This window comes from Pseudorasbora parva, chromosome 3 (assembly GCF_024679245.1).
Source record: "Pseudorasbora parva isolate DD20220531a chromosome 3, ASM2467924v1, whole genome shotgun sequence".
Lineage (NCBI taxonomy): Eukaryota > Metazoa > Chordata > Actinopteri > Cypriniformes > Gobionidae > Pseudorasbora > Pseudorasbora parva.
This window is the reverse complement of record NC_090174.1, coordinates 5510541-5525639: the sequence shown is the minus strand read 5'-3', so window position 1 is coordinate 5525639 and position 15099 is coordinate 5510541. Positions and strand designations below refer to the sequence as shown.

Here is a 15099-nt window from a genome sequence, read left to right as displayed (position 1 = left end):
CATATTAAACATCAAACATTTAAAAAAGTTAAACATTTTAAATACTTACAGTCTACACAACAGTCTCTGTGCTCACAGCGTCACAGACATTAATATTTTAACGATTTATAAAAGATGACTCACTGTCTGGCCATCTGGAATTTTGGTGTGGAGAAAAAGGTTATTATTATAACTTTTTTTGTAGTATTACACCAGATTGTGTGTGTGTATATTAGTAGTTTTTCTTTTTTAGTTTATTCTTAGCTAAAAACACTTAGTTCTTTCAAAAATATATGTGCTCATTAATGTATATTTACTTCTTTCAAGTAATAAAGTATTCTCTTAGGTTTATAAAATGCCATTGAAAATACAAACGGGTGAGGGGTTTGAATGCCGGTCGCCATGTTGCCCCTCCATCTTGAAAGTACAGTAGCCAAAGAGGGACATACCCGTAAATTCAAGCTTCGCCTTTTGCGTTTTAACACTCGATGGCACCGTGTCGAATGTGAAGAGGGGGATTGCCATGTTAATCTTGGACTAAATCGGCCACCGTAGGAGTTAATACGAAATCAAAATTGAGAGGAACAGAAACTAATATTCACCGGATGGTCATATACCTTTACACCGCTAGATGGGGGAAAATATCACACAGTGTAGCTTTAACAACCGGATAGCATTAAGCCTCAAATGTCAACTATACATTGGTTTGGTGTCTTTAAATATGGTATTATAATGTTTACCTAAAACTAAAATTAAAACCTTGGAGAAAACCCTTACGATAACCTGTAGAAAGAAAGAAAACACACATCTTAAGTTCAATAATGGAAGTAGGCATTTGTTGTTGTTGTTTTTTGTAAATGCGCCTTTGAACAATTACATAATTGTGACATCCATAACTGTAATGATGTATGTATGTAATGTAATGATTAAAAATTGTATTAGTTGTGCAGCTCTTCCCCCATCTCCCAAAAAATAAATCAAAAAGTGGATAAAAAAAAAGAGTTGCACCACAAAAGAAGGTAAGTCAAGGAGGCATTGTAAAAAGTAAAATGGAGGATGATTCAAGAGAAATGATTATAAATATACTTATATTTCATTACTGAGCAGTACTGCTAAAATAATTCAACATAACTAAAAGGCTCTACTTCCTGCTCTACTGTCCCAAATCTGTGCAAGATGTCAGCGCCATATTCAGACGTTGGCAACTTCAAGACGCGTTGTCCATATTTTTTTATGGTTTATAGCTAAAACAAACACTAACCCTAACCCTACCCTACACCCTCATCTTAACCAATGAAATTAGCTGCAGGATTTACGCTTAACTGAGCAAGGAAAACAAATCACACTTGTGTAGCTATTGCATGAATTGTTAGATTAGCAATATGCTAACTGTAAATCGTGTCTCTTGTGGACTTCCCATGAGTAACCTGTCGAAAATGGCTTTTTGGGAATAGCTACGCCAGCATAAACCAGCTTGAAAAAGCATGGAAATTCACAGCACATGAGATACTTTTACACAAGCTGGAGGCTGAATGCACAATTTAAGGCTAGATCTGACCTTTAACCTTCAGTTCTCTGCCTGTCCTCTGTATTGCCGACGCACATTCACTCTCTTTCTCTCTCCCCCTCTCTCTCGCTCTGTTTTTACAGCATTGTGCAGTAATAAGGAGGCCAATGAATATTATATGCACACATTAGCTATGCTCTTTTTTTCAGGAAAAGAATGACCAGGGGGTAGAGAGCTTTACAGCTTGATAGATATCAAGTCAACAAACTGACGCGTTTGCCCCATGGCTCTTCAGCTGCCATACTCACAGATTTCTGTCTATTCAGCAAACTATGTTGACATTAGAGCATTTCCAAATCAGTGTGTATATTTACATGCGTATGTTATCTTGCTGAGCATTTGCCACACATTCACACAAAAACAGACACAAACACACACCCAGTTCACTTCCGGTCATACATGAGAGGGGCAAAAAGACAGACGCAGACTTTTAGGCTGTCTAGGACACACATACGCACATACACGCACGCACACACACACACACACACACACACACACACACACACACCCCAAAACCTACCCATCACAGGAAACATTCTGCATTTTTACTTTCTCAAAAAAACATAATTTAGTATTTTTTTAAAGCTATTTGAACAATGAGGACATTTGATATGTCCTCATAAACCACATTTATAGTGTAATACCAGTGTAATACCCATGTAGTTATACAAATTTGTGTCCTCATAAACCACATAAACAGGCTCACACACACACACACACAAACATCATTTTCAACAACATTTTGTTTAGTAGATTTTGGTCAAAATGTCTGCGAGCCGAAGGATTCAAAGAGCAACAAATTGCATGAACAAACAAACCGATAATGTATGCAATGCTGTCCAGTGCATAAATACATTTTATGGCTGCTCATCCTAGACTCAGACTAGAGTCTGCTTTCATTTTTCTAGCTTCATGTGCTCCACTTGTCTCACATATAAGCACACACGTATCCACACATACACACGTGTGTGTAGCCATGCTCTTTCTGTGTCAACAGGCGCACTCATACATGCAGCATCACATCATAAATCAAGAGGCAGTTAGTCAGACAGACACGCACATACACACACACACACACACACACACACACACACACACACAGTAGATTCACGCAGTGAATATATAAACAACACGCAACAGCAGCCCTGCACCAGAAAGACACAGAGCAAGACGTTTGAAAGGAAAAATGTACGTACCACACATGAGCAGAGCAGAGGAAGCTTAGCACGAGCCCTCATCAGCCACAAACAACCGACCAAAATGCCCGCAATGAGAGGGGAAACAGGGATGAAAAGTGAGGAAAAAAATAAGTGGCAGGACAAGTGGGTAAGAGAGAGAGAGAAAGAGAGAGAGAGAGACCGAGGAAGAGAGAGAGAGTTGGTATAGGTCTAGGAACACAAAGAAACCTGGCAGACTGGTCCACCTCTGAGTCACTGAACAGGTTTGTGACAGAGAGAAAAAGGAGAGAGGGTGGGAGAGATGAGAGGAGGGATATGAGAGACGATCTCACCTACGCTTTCTGGAAGATTTCCCCATCATGAATGTGCTTTACACACGCTTAAAAATAAAGCTGAAGCTCAGTGGTTCTTCAGAGCACAGGTTCCACAAAAAAACGGTTCATGAGTTGCATAAATGGCTCCTTGGAGATTTAAAAAGTTTAAATGATTAATGTTACTTTAAAAGTGAAATGTATTCAAATACGCATGTTGGTTGCTCATATAATGCATGTCAACGGGGTCTAATTCTAATTCTACCCCATTGACATGCATTATAAGAGCAACGGTTGGAGTTAAAAATCTTAATCTGTGTTCTACTGAAGAAACAAACACACCTACATCTTGGATGCCCTGGAGGTAAGCAGATAAATATCTCATTTTCATTTTTGGGTGAACTAAACTTTTAATAGGTCCTTTAAAGACCCCATGAAATCAAACCACTTGTTTTTTGTGACGTGTAGTCTGTAAGTTAGAGAGGTCATCTTGTCATTTATTTAAAGTGCATTTTTATGTTGATGGTTTGTATAGAAGACATGATGCATGCATTAGTGTTGTCAAAAATACCGGCCGCGATACAAAGTGGGTACTGAAATTTAAAAAATGTGACGCTTTAAAGCTACACTGTGTGATATTTTCCCCCATCTAGTGGTGTAAAGGTATATGACCATCCAGTGAATAATAGTTTCTGTTCCTCTCAATTCTGATTTCATTTTAACTCCTACGGTGGCCGATTTAGTCCAAGATTAACATGGCAATCCTCCTCTTCACATTCGACACGGTGCCATCGAGTGTTAAAAGGCGAAGCTTGAATTTACGGGTATGTCCCTCTTTGGCTAATGTACTTTCAAGATGGAGGGGCAACATGGCGACCGGCATTCAAACCCCTCACCCGTATGTATTTTCAATGGCATATTATAAACTTATGAGAATACTTTACTACTTGAAAGAAGTAAATATACATTAATGAGCACATATATTTTTGAAAGAACTAAGTGTTTTTAGCTTAGAATAAACTAAAAAAGTTACACAGTGTAGCTTAAACACTGTTGAGCAGGAATCGTAAACACCTTTGACCGGTCATTGTGCTCACACACTCATCGGCTATGTCTGTGATTTGCTACAATGATCAACGCACGGAGTGTTTGAATGCACACGGAAGTGTTTGAAAGATTTTTGAAAGCAGGCGCAGGAGTGTTTAAAAGCACAAGCAGGCGTCGACCAGCGGACCGGTAGGCTATATGCATTCAAACGCTCTGTGTGTAAGCGCTCTGTGAAGAGCGTCATTGATACAACATGTTTTTGAAGCGCTGGTCATTGCAGCCAATCATAGTCATATTTGATGAGTGTGTGAGTATGTTGAGCAGTCAGATGTGTTTATGATTCCGCTAAAAAGCACTTAAAGCGTCACATTTTTTACATTTCAGTATAGTGACTTGGTATTGCGGTTGGTACTTCTGACAACACTCTGATGGATATTTTAAAAAGGCATCACAATAATCATTAGGCTATTTCAAAGTTTTCTTTATGTAAACCAAATTAATCATTAGCCCCGGGACCAATTTACCGGTATTTTTTAAAAGGTCTTGTTCACACATGATCTGTTACTGGTAATTTACCACTAAAGACTGTATGTGTGAAAGGGGCTATTGACTAACACAATATTTTACAGTTTATCTTAAGAAAAATTTCATATTTAGCTATTAACTTTTGTTAATATATCGTGAAATTAATTTGTAAAAAGCTAAAAAATTATATGCATTTAGCAACTTTTTGGATTGTCTAAAGAAAATGTATTAATTAAGCTTATGGTATTTATAATAAATAATCCATTTACTTTGTTTGAATGCTGTTGTCTTTTGGAAAATAAATATTTTTGATAAATATTAAATCAAATTTAAGGTTTAAATTAAACCACGAATATAACAAAACAATATTGAACACTAAAGCACGTTCAGGAACTAAAGATTTTATTTAATGCTTGTAAGTTTTTAATCTTTCTAAATTTAGAATACATTTGGACTTAAATCCTTTGCTATCATTATTACTATTTTCATTAGACATTTTATTTTTCCACTCATACAGTCTTGTAGGTTTCACACATGCTGATCTGGACTATGCTGTTGGCGTGTTACTCTGTGTCTTTTGTATGTACAGTATATTGTGCTATATTGTTAGTCTTATTAATTTCCTTGTGTGTAAAATATTTCTTTAGTTTAAAGTCCAATTCTTACTATTAACTAGATGCTTATTAGCATAGAGATTGGCTATTTATTAGTACTTATAAAGCACATATTAATGCCTTATTCTGCATGATCATATTCTACATCCCTTAATCACCCAATACATAAATGTAACAACTATCGCTAACTATTAATAAGCTGTAATTAGAGGCAAAAGTCGTATTTAATAGTTAGGTAATAGTGAGAATTGTACCCTGATCTAAAGTGTGACCGAGTGCACATATAATGCAAACATTGCAACAGCTTTTTTTTTTTTGTGAATGAAGACTAATCATAAAATACTGTTGGAAATGGCTTAATATGTAGAAATCATAGAACACTAGTAACTTTGACCTAACAGCTCTGTAGACGACATTGTGACACACCAGTGGCTGACCTTTTCATCTGAACATGCCCGATTATACAGTCATTGTGGAAAGAGATGCAGTTATACATCATGGGAATATATAGTTTCCTCCCCTATTTCATACAAAACTTGTATGTTAAAAATAGCTTATATTTTACTGCCAGCTTATAAGACTGATATAACATGAAAACTGCGAGACGCTGCTATAAAAGGTCAGTGGATTTGTAAGACAGAAAAATGTACATTTACATGAGTGGTTTACATGAGCGTGAATACATGCAAACAGACTTCAGCTATTTTCATATTTAAATAACCAACTGATTTCAGCATGTTTCATTTGATGTACTTTTTGAGCTATGTACATTCTGGACAGTGGATGGAAACAAAACCAACTTCTTTCTGCATATGTGTGTGTATATTTGTGCTGGTCTAATGAAGCTGATTGGCTTGTCGATGGGGGTGATAACTAATGACCACTTCTGCAAACAAAGTCAAGCACATAAACAGCATTAAACACTCACAGAAGGAACAAGTAGAAGTGAACAATCAAATCCAACCAAAAACAAACAAACACTGTGCCAAGCATATAGCCCTGTGGCCTACGATTCTGCCTTCAGCCAAACTGAAGAGACAACAGACCCCTATTCAGCACTATAAAATATGTATCAAGAACGGGGGATGGGAAGGGAAGGGATGGGATGGAACAGGAAAATATAGACAGAACATGATGGGACAGGACGGGACACAACAGGACAGGATAGGATCGTTTAGTATAGGAGAAGATAGGATGGGGTTTGGATAGAATAGGATAAGTGACTTAACAGGATAGGATAGGATAGGATAGGATAGGATAGGATAGGATAGGATAGGATAGGATAGGATAGGACAGGACAGGACAGGACAGGACAGGACAGGACAGGACAGGACAGGACAGGACAGGACATCTCTTTGAGGGCAAGAAGAAGACCTCTTGTACCAAGCCCAGGAAGGACAGGACTTCTCATTGGTCCACATGCAGTTTCTGCCCTTCACCCACCTAGAGACTGATCCCTAATGTCCTGGTTTGTGACGGCCATAAACATTCCTCAGGACCTCAGCAGTAGTGGGTGAAACAAAGAAAGACCAAAACTGATCCATCCAAATCCATTCACAACTATGTTTGGAAACCTTAAGACTGATGTAAACTAAACGCATCCATCTCATACTTATTCAGAGAAATAAGTATTCTCAGTGACAGCTATTTGTAATGCAACATCTTACACATAATCAGCTGTTAATGAACAAATGAATGGACATATGACAGTTCAATCTTTTTCCATCAAGTTTGGTGTTTATTTATTAAGAATATTGCCAAGGGTACTCTGATGGTGGTTTGGAAAGTGATAAATGCATTGATAAACTTTAAAGACACTTTAAAGACTTCTAACTGTGTACATTATGCCAGTGAGTTCCACAGGGGAAAGAAGCCCCCTCTGATGCCAGCAGCCAATGGAGAGACGCCAAATTGCAATCTCCTCCTATTCGGAAAAGGATATTAAGGAAAGGTACCCTTTCAACAGACACTCCTTGTTCTGAGTCTCCCCATGCAAGAGACAAACAGTTCACCAAGTTCTGAGCCTCTGGTTTAACCAGAGAGACAACACAAGATCCGAGGATCTGAATCTATGGCTTGTGAGGCAGTGACAGATACAACAACGTTCTGAGCCTCCAGCCTGTGAGGAAAGAGACATTAACCAACACTACGTTCAGAGTTTTAGTCCAGCAAGATGACTACAGCACGTCCCGAGTCTCCATGCTAGAGAGACCAGAGCGGATTGACCAATTTCTGAGTGTCTGGCCCAAAGAGGCAGAAGACACACAGACGTTTGCAACAAGGTTAAGCTCAGGAGAGCAAACCTTCACTTCAAGGTTCCTTCGTCTGCGTGTTCCAGATTACGGACCTTCTGCACCTACTTCAGGGGCTCATCTGCATGTTCCAGATTAAGGACCTTCTGCACCTACTTCAGGCCTCATCTGCGTGTTTCAAATTAAGGACCTTCTGCACCTACTTCAGGCCTCATCTGTATGTTCCAGATTAAGGACCTTCTGCACCTACTTCAGGGCCTCATCTGTGTGTTCCAGATTAAGGACCTTCTGCACCTACTTCAGGGCCTCATCTGTGTGTTCCAGATTAAGGACCTTCTGCACCTACTTCAGGGCCTCATCTGTGTGTTCCAGATTAAGGACCTTCTGCACCTACTTCAGGGCCTCATCTGCGTGTTCCAGATTAAGGACCTTCTGCACCTACTTCAGGCCTCATCTGCATGTTCCAGATTAAGGACCTTCTGCACCTACTTCAGGGCCTCATCTGTGTGTTCCAGATTAAGGACCTTCTGCACCTACTTCAGGGCCTCATCTGCGTGTTCCAGATTAAGGACCTTCTGCACCTACTTCAGGCCTCATCTGCGTGTTCCAGATTAAGGACCTTCTGCACCTACTTCAGGGCCTCATCTGCATGTTCCAGATTAAGGACCTTCTGCACCTACTTCAGGGCCTCATCTGCATGTTCCAGATTAAGGACCTTCTGCACCTACTTCAGGGCCTCATCTGTGTGTTCCAGATTAAGGACCTTCTGCACCTACTTCAGGCCTCATCTGCGTGTTCCAGATTAAGGACCTTCTGCACCTACTTCAGGCCTCATCTGCGTGTTCCAGATTAAGGACCTTCTGCACCTACTTCAGGCCTCATCTGCGTGTTCCAGATTAAGGACCTTCTGCACCTACTTCAGGGCCTCATCTGCGTGTTCCAGATTAAGGACCTTCTGCACCTACTTCAGGCCTCATCTGCGTGTTCCAGATTAAGGACCTTCTGCACCTACTTCAGGGCCTCATCTGTGTGTTCCAGATTAAGGACCTTCTGCACCTACTTCAGGGCCTCATCTGTGTGTTCCAGATTAAGGACCTTCTGCACCTACTTCAGGGCCTCATCTGTGTGTTCCAGATTAAGGACCTTCTGCACCTACTTCAGGGCCTCATCTGTGTGTTCCAGATTAAGGACCTTCTGCACCTACTTCAGGCCTCATCTGCGTGTTCCAGATTAAGGACCTTCTGCACCTACTTCAGGGCCTCATCTGTGTGTTCCAGATTAAGGACCTTCTGCACCTACTTCAGGCCTCATCTGCATGTTCCAGATTAAGGACCTTCTGTACCTACTTCAGGGCCTCATCTGTGTGTTCCAGATTAAGGACCTTTTGCACCTACTTCAGGGCCTCATCTGCGTGTTCCAGATTAAGGACCTTCTGCACCTACTTCAGGCCTCATCTGCGTGTTTCCGATTTTAGGATCCTTTGGTGCCCTAGGAGATCATCATCCTATAGATCTTCGTGTTCAAGGCTGTTGAAATGGATTCCAGCTCCTTTCCCCACTGCATTGTCTCCCAGCAAAACCAGCGGAAGAAGTCATCACCATCGGACTGTTCAACCACGTAGAACGTAAATATCACTTAACCAAACCTCTTTCTGGAGACCTTGGCATTGGTGATTATCAGTATATGATTTTCAAATTTACATTAGAAGTAATATAACTGATGCAAGTTAATAACAAATAATCTTTCATTAATTAGTTTGATGCATAATAAGGTTCTTCACCTTAGTTTCAGAGAAACAATGGGATGGGATGGGATGGGATGGGATAGGAGGGGATAGGATAGGATAGAACAGGACAGGACAGAAAATGATAGGATAGGATAGGATGGGATGGGATGGGATGGGATAGAACAGGACAGGACAGGATAGGACAGAACAGAAAATTATAGGATAGGATGGGATGGGATGGGATGGGATGGGATGGGATAGAACAGGATAGGATAGGATAGGATAGGATAGGATAGGATAGGATAGGATAGGATAGGATAGGATAGGATAGGATGGGATGGGATGGGATGGGATAGAACAGGACAGGACAGAAAATGATAGGATAGGATGGGATGGGATGGGATGGGATGGGATAGAACAGGATAGGATAGAACAGGATAGGACAGGACAGGACAGGATAAGATAGGATAGGATAGAAAATGATAGGATGGGATGGGATAGAACAGGATAGGACAGGACAGGAAAGGATAGGATAGAACATGATAGGATAGGATAGGATGGGATGGGATGGGATGGGATGGGATGGGATAGGATAGGATAGGATAGGATAGGATAGGATAGGATAGGATAGGATAGGATAGGATAGGATAGGATAGGATAGGATAGAACATGATAATAGGAGAGGAGAGGAGAGGAGAGGAGAGGAGAGGAGAGGAGAGGAGAGGAGAGGAGAGGAGAGGAGAGGAGAGGAGAGGAGAGGAGAGAAAATGATAGGAGAGGATAGGATAGGATAGGATAGGATAGGATAGGATAGGATAGGATAGGATAGGATAGGATAGGATAGGATAGGATAGGATAGGATAGGATAGGATAGGATAGGATAGGATTTAAAAAAGACAGGATACAATACATACCGTAATGCTCACTACATTATGATGAATTGGACAGGACAGGTTACGACAAGAGACAGGGCAAAAATATGTACTTCATGAGCATAACCCTGTTTTAGATGTTTCTCCAAAAACTTCTCAGAAGAAAACAGATTAGAGTAGAGTATAGTGCTATAAAACGAAAGTGAATAGCATTGCCACGATTTTGGAGGAATTTGATAATAAATCGTTGAGATCATATTGAGATTTCTGACTTCGGATTCTAGACTTTGATAGCTTGTCAAATCTGAGAAAGCAGACTGAAAGCAGAGAGAAAGCATTAGACTCCAACAAATGACTCCATTCAAACTCACCGCTGTCTGAGAAACAAATCACATTTCTCTTTCTCATCTCTCATTTGTAATGGCTCTTTTGTAAAAGCTCAAATGTCCTGTAACTCATGGCTTATGAATATGTCATACTTGAGTATCTACGTATGAGTACGCCCACCTACAGGCATTTTTGGTTATCTACGATTAGGTCATTTCCTGTCTCTCATTGTATTTAATATGATGAATTCTTCTCTCGCTACCTGTTCTGTTTATCTCTGTACATCTCCATCATGTTCTTTCTCCATGCTTGCTCAGGCGTGCATAAATATGATCATGAGAATATAGTCATATATTCTTTCTTTTTTGCTCATTTGTCTCTTTCTCATTCCTTCTCCACCTCTCTCTATTCTCTACATGATACCCTGCCATGTTGTCATGGCAACAATCAGGACCCGAGGGCTCGGTTGCTAGGCAACTCACATCACCCATAAGAGGAACATGAAGCTAAAAAGTCAGAAACAAACAAACCACGTAAATCAAAGGTTAATTCTCTCACTATTTGTGTGTGTGTATGTGTGTGTGTGTGTGTGTGTGTGTGTGTGTGTGTGTGTGTGTGTGTGTGTGTGTGTGTGTGTGTGTGTGTGTGTGTGTGTGTGTGTGTGTGTGTGTGTGTGTGTGTGTGTGTGTGTTTGCCGTAGCACTTCAAATATTATGTCATTTGTTTATAGACACATGCTGTATTCAGATCATCAGTCAAACACACACACACACACACACATACACTGTTCCCTTAAACACAACACAAGATCCTTCATCTCACAATGAGATGGAACTGCAGCAGATGTTATGATGTTGCACAATGATACAGACTGTGCACTAGCTGCATGTCACTTCCCTTTGATATCAAACCTCTGGGTCTCCCATAAGCTGTTTTTTTTTTTGGGGTGGGGGGTGGGGGGGTGATCTCTTAACAAAGAATGACAATAATGAGCCTCTAGGAGGCACAATGTGTTGTGTTTGCAGCTGGTGCTAGTGAGTGTGTGAAGCAGTTGCTGATGCTACAGTTCCGGACTAAGCCACTGAGGGGCAGTGCGTGACTCAGCAATACAACATCCTCTGAAACTCAAGATACTGATCTCTTAATTATGGACTCGGTGTGTGTGTGTGTGTGTGTGTGTGTGTGTGTGTGTGTCACAGAGAGAGGGAGAGAGAAAAAGAGAGAGAGAGCGTGTGTGAGTGAGTGAGTGAGTGAGTAGGCTAAATGAGTGTGTGTGTGTGTGTGTGTGTGTGTGTGTGTGTGTGTGTGTGTGTGTGTGTGTGTGTGTGTGTGTGTGTGTGTGTGTGTGTGTGTGTGTGTGTGTGTGTGTGTGTGTGTGTGTCTGTTTATGTGGTTTATGAGGACACAAATTTGTATAACTACATGGGTATTACACTGGTATTACACTATAAATGTGGTTTATGAGGACATATCAAATGTCCTCATAATTCAAATGGCCTTAAAAACATACTAAATGATGTTTTTTTGAGAAAGTAAAAATGCAGAATGTTTCCTGTGATGGGTAGGTTTAGGGGTAGGGGCAGTGTAAGGGGATAGAAAATACGGTTTGTACGGTATAAAAACCATTACGCCTATGGAGAGTCCCTGTAAACCACATAGACCAATGTGTGTGTGTGTGTGTGTGTGTGTGTGTGTGTGTGTGTGTGTGTGTGTGTGTGTGTGTGTGTGTGTGTGTGTGTGTGTGTGTGTGTGTGTGTGTGTGTGTGTGTGTGTGTGTGTGTGTGTGTGTGTGTGTGTGTGTGTGTGTGTGTGTGTGTGTGTGTGGTTACAATACACTACTTAGTAATTGTCAGATCCCAAGCTGCATGGTAAGTGCTTAAAATCTATTCTGGTACCGACACCACAGTCTGGAAATGGAAATGATGGTTGTAAACAACCTGAGTAACTGGAACTAGAACATTATGGCTATAGATTTTCTTTTACATCTCAGTAGAGTAAAGTCACCAAAATTGATATTAGGGTTGTCTGGGTGGTTGTCAGGGCGTTGCTATGTAGTCACAAAGATATTCTGAGTGGGTTTTAGTCTGTTGCTATGCAATTGTTAGGATCTGGAGGTGGTTGCTAGGTGATTGCTTAATGGACCAAATCAAAAGAGCCGCAATGATATTGTGGTCCCTAGATATATCTCAGGTCCCTCCTCCATTTTAAGTGTATGCTATTTTTCAACATTTAATCATCAGTGAGTCATCAGTCGCTAAAATTCTCTGTGCTGTTGCTTAGAAAGGTAAAAGCACATCTCTCCTCAACAAGACACGTGATCTTAGGTGTCTCTTATAACCACAGTTTAATACATTAAGAAAAGGCACGGCTATTCAATTCAAAGTGATGACATAAGCATTAAAATAACAACATCAAATCCATTTTAAAATAATTTAGGAATAGAAAATTGTGAACATTTAAATGTAAAAAAAGAAATGTAACAAAAAATGAAAGTTGAATGTAAAATATAAAAGAAAATAAATAAATAAAAGGACATAGTCCACCCAAAATTAAAATTCTATCCTCATTTACTCACCGTCATGTCGTTCCAAACCTGTATGTATTTCTCTCCTCTGTGGAACATAAAAGAAGGTATTTTGAAGAGTGTTGGTAGCTAAAGCATTTTGGTTCTCTTTTAAAGGCTCTCTATGCTGGGCTGATTCTAGCGCTATGGGAACACCTCGTGTGTGTCCGGCTGGGAAGTGTGTGTGCAAACACGGCAATGGAATTGGCCTTGAACTTGAACCTGTAACGTCACCTTGAATGCACACTCGCCAGAGGCTACAAAGAGATGTGCAACAGGTCCGTCTTTCAGGTTCACCAAGCAAACAATGTCTTGTTACCTGTCGTTGCCAGGTTTGGAACGACATGAGGGTGAGTCAATGATGACAGATTATCCCTTTAATTGAAATTAATATTGCAGTGCTGTTTACAAGGTAAAGATGGTCTTTGGGGAGTAAAATGTGTGTTATTTTGGAAAGATTGTCTGCTAAAATTCGCACTCATGGGTCTATATATCAAAAAATAGTCGCTTCAACCCGTGGAAGCTCTGTTGACAGCTCTGTTGACGTCGCTTCGTTGCTCTGATTGGTTGTAGGTCTATCCAATTGAGGTCTTTCCTGGTTCGGTTGAAACACGCCCCATAATCTCAGCCCAATGGAGCAGATCAGACTCATATTCTGACTAGAAGTGAGTATGAGGTGATTCGTCAGGCTACGTATTTTAACCTGCGTTATAAAAAAATAATAATACCAGAGAAAAAACAAAAACATTTCCAATCTGAGCTCTGTAACTAGCCTCGCGATAACTGCCATCTGCACTAGCCTACAGTCTATGGCCTATACTGTAGGTGGTCGTTATCGCAAAGGTTAGTGTGTGAGGTCAGATGACGAGTGACAACGCGGAAGAAAAAAAACAGAGACGGATGATGGACGTAAGACAAAAGCCACTCCTGCCAAAAAAAACAAAACCCTCGTGGCAATACCTTGATCAATGGGACAGCGGATTAAATTGTCTGAAGAGGAGCAGGTGGGGGACAGTCACACGTTTTGTAAGTTTTGTAACTGCAACTTCAGCATCTCACATCCATATCATGTGCGACAGCGGAAGATCTTTTAAAGTGACAGTAACCACTTATAATGACAATGTAAAGAACAAAAGTAATAGCTCACTAAATATGCTCTGCTCTTGACTAAATAACTTCAGTACCTTTAATAAGGAATAATCTATATATAAATCATCATTTATGCAGTGCAAACTGATAACAATTTATGTATATTTCCTACTTGTTAAAGGGGGGGTGAAATGCTGTTTCATGCATACTGATCTTTTTACACTGTTAAAGACTTGGAATCCCATACTAAACATAGACAAAGTTTCAAAAGTTAAGGTGGACGTTTGATGGGAGTATTTCTTTGTCAAAAATACTACTTCCGGTTAGTCATAAGTTTCGGCAAGTTTTTTGAGATCATGCGTCCCCTTTGACGTTAGTGGGGGCGGAATTTCCTTGTATGGGCCGTACGGACAATTCTACCGGAAGCGCGTGAGAGAGAGCGAGGGAGAGAGCGAAAGCAACAGCCTACGCCCATCAAAGCGCTGGCTTGTAGGATGCTAAACAGGTGATATAACCAGTAGCTACTGACTTACCCACTGATAGGCCGGCGGTCGATCTGTATTAGCACTTTCCTCACGCGACGGGCGAATCACTTTCCTCACAGAGCGACTCACTTTCCTCACGCGGCAGGCGAATCACTTTCCTCACTGAGCGAATCACTTTCCTCACAGAGCGACTCACTTTCCTCACGCGGCGGGCGAATCACTTTCCTCACTGAGCGAATCACTTTCCTCACAGAGCGAATCACTTTCCTCACAGAGCGACTCACTTTCCTCACGCGGCGGGCGAATCACTTTCCTCACTGAGCGAATCACTTTCCTCACAGAGCGAATCACTTTCCTCACGCGGCGGGCGAATCACTTTCCTCACTGAGCGAATCACTTTCCTCACAGAGCGACTCACTTTCCTCACTGCAGCGCGCTGCTGCACACGTCATTATTTAGCTCCGCTCACATGACACGCCCCCACCCGCTCAGCTTTTTTCGGAAAGACTCGGAACAGCGCATCTTTCTTATATAATTATAAAAAAAATAAAGCCTTTTCGGAGA

At 40.9% G+C, this 15099-nt stretch overlaps 1 protein-coding gene across 2 annotated transcripts in view; it reads right to left on the bottom strand.

Moving 5' to 3' along the window:
• The window catches only part of LOC137070479 (disks large homolog 4), a 255651-nt gene that overhangs the window by 186503 nt on the left and 54049 nt on the right, over nucleotides 1-15099 (bottom strand). The window contains exon 1 of one of the 2 annotated variants that reach the window (XM_067437664.1): nucleotides 2743-2990. The exons of the other annotated variant lie outside the window; for it this stretch is intronic. Coding sequence (XP_067293765.1) covers nucleotides 2743-2784 — 42 coding nt within the window. The 5' untranslated portion in view covers nucleotides 2785-2990. Of the gene's footprint in view, nucleotides 1-2742; nucleotides 2991-15099 lie in introns of those variants that run through there. 2 annotated transcript variants of the gene reach the window in all.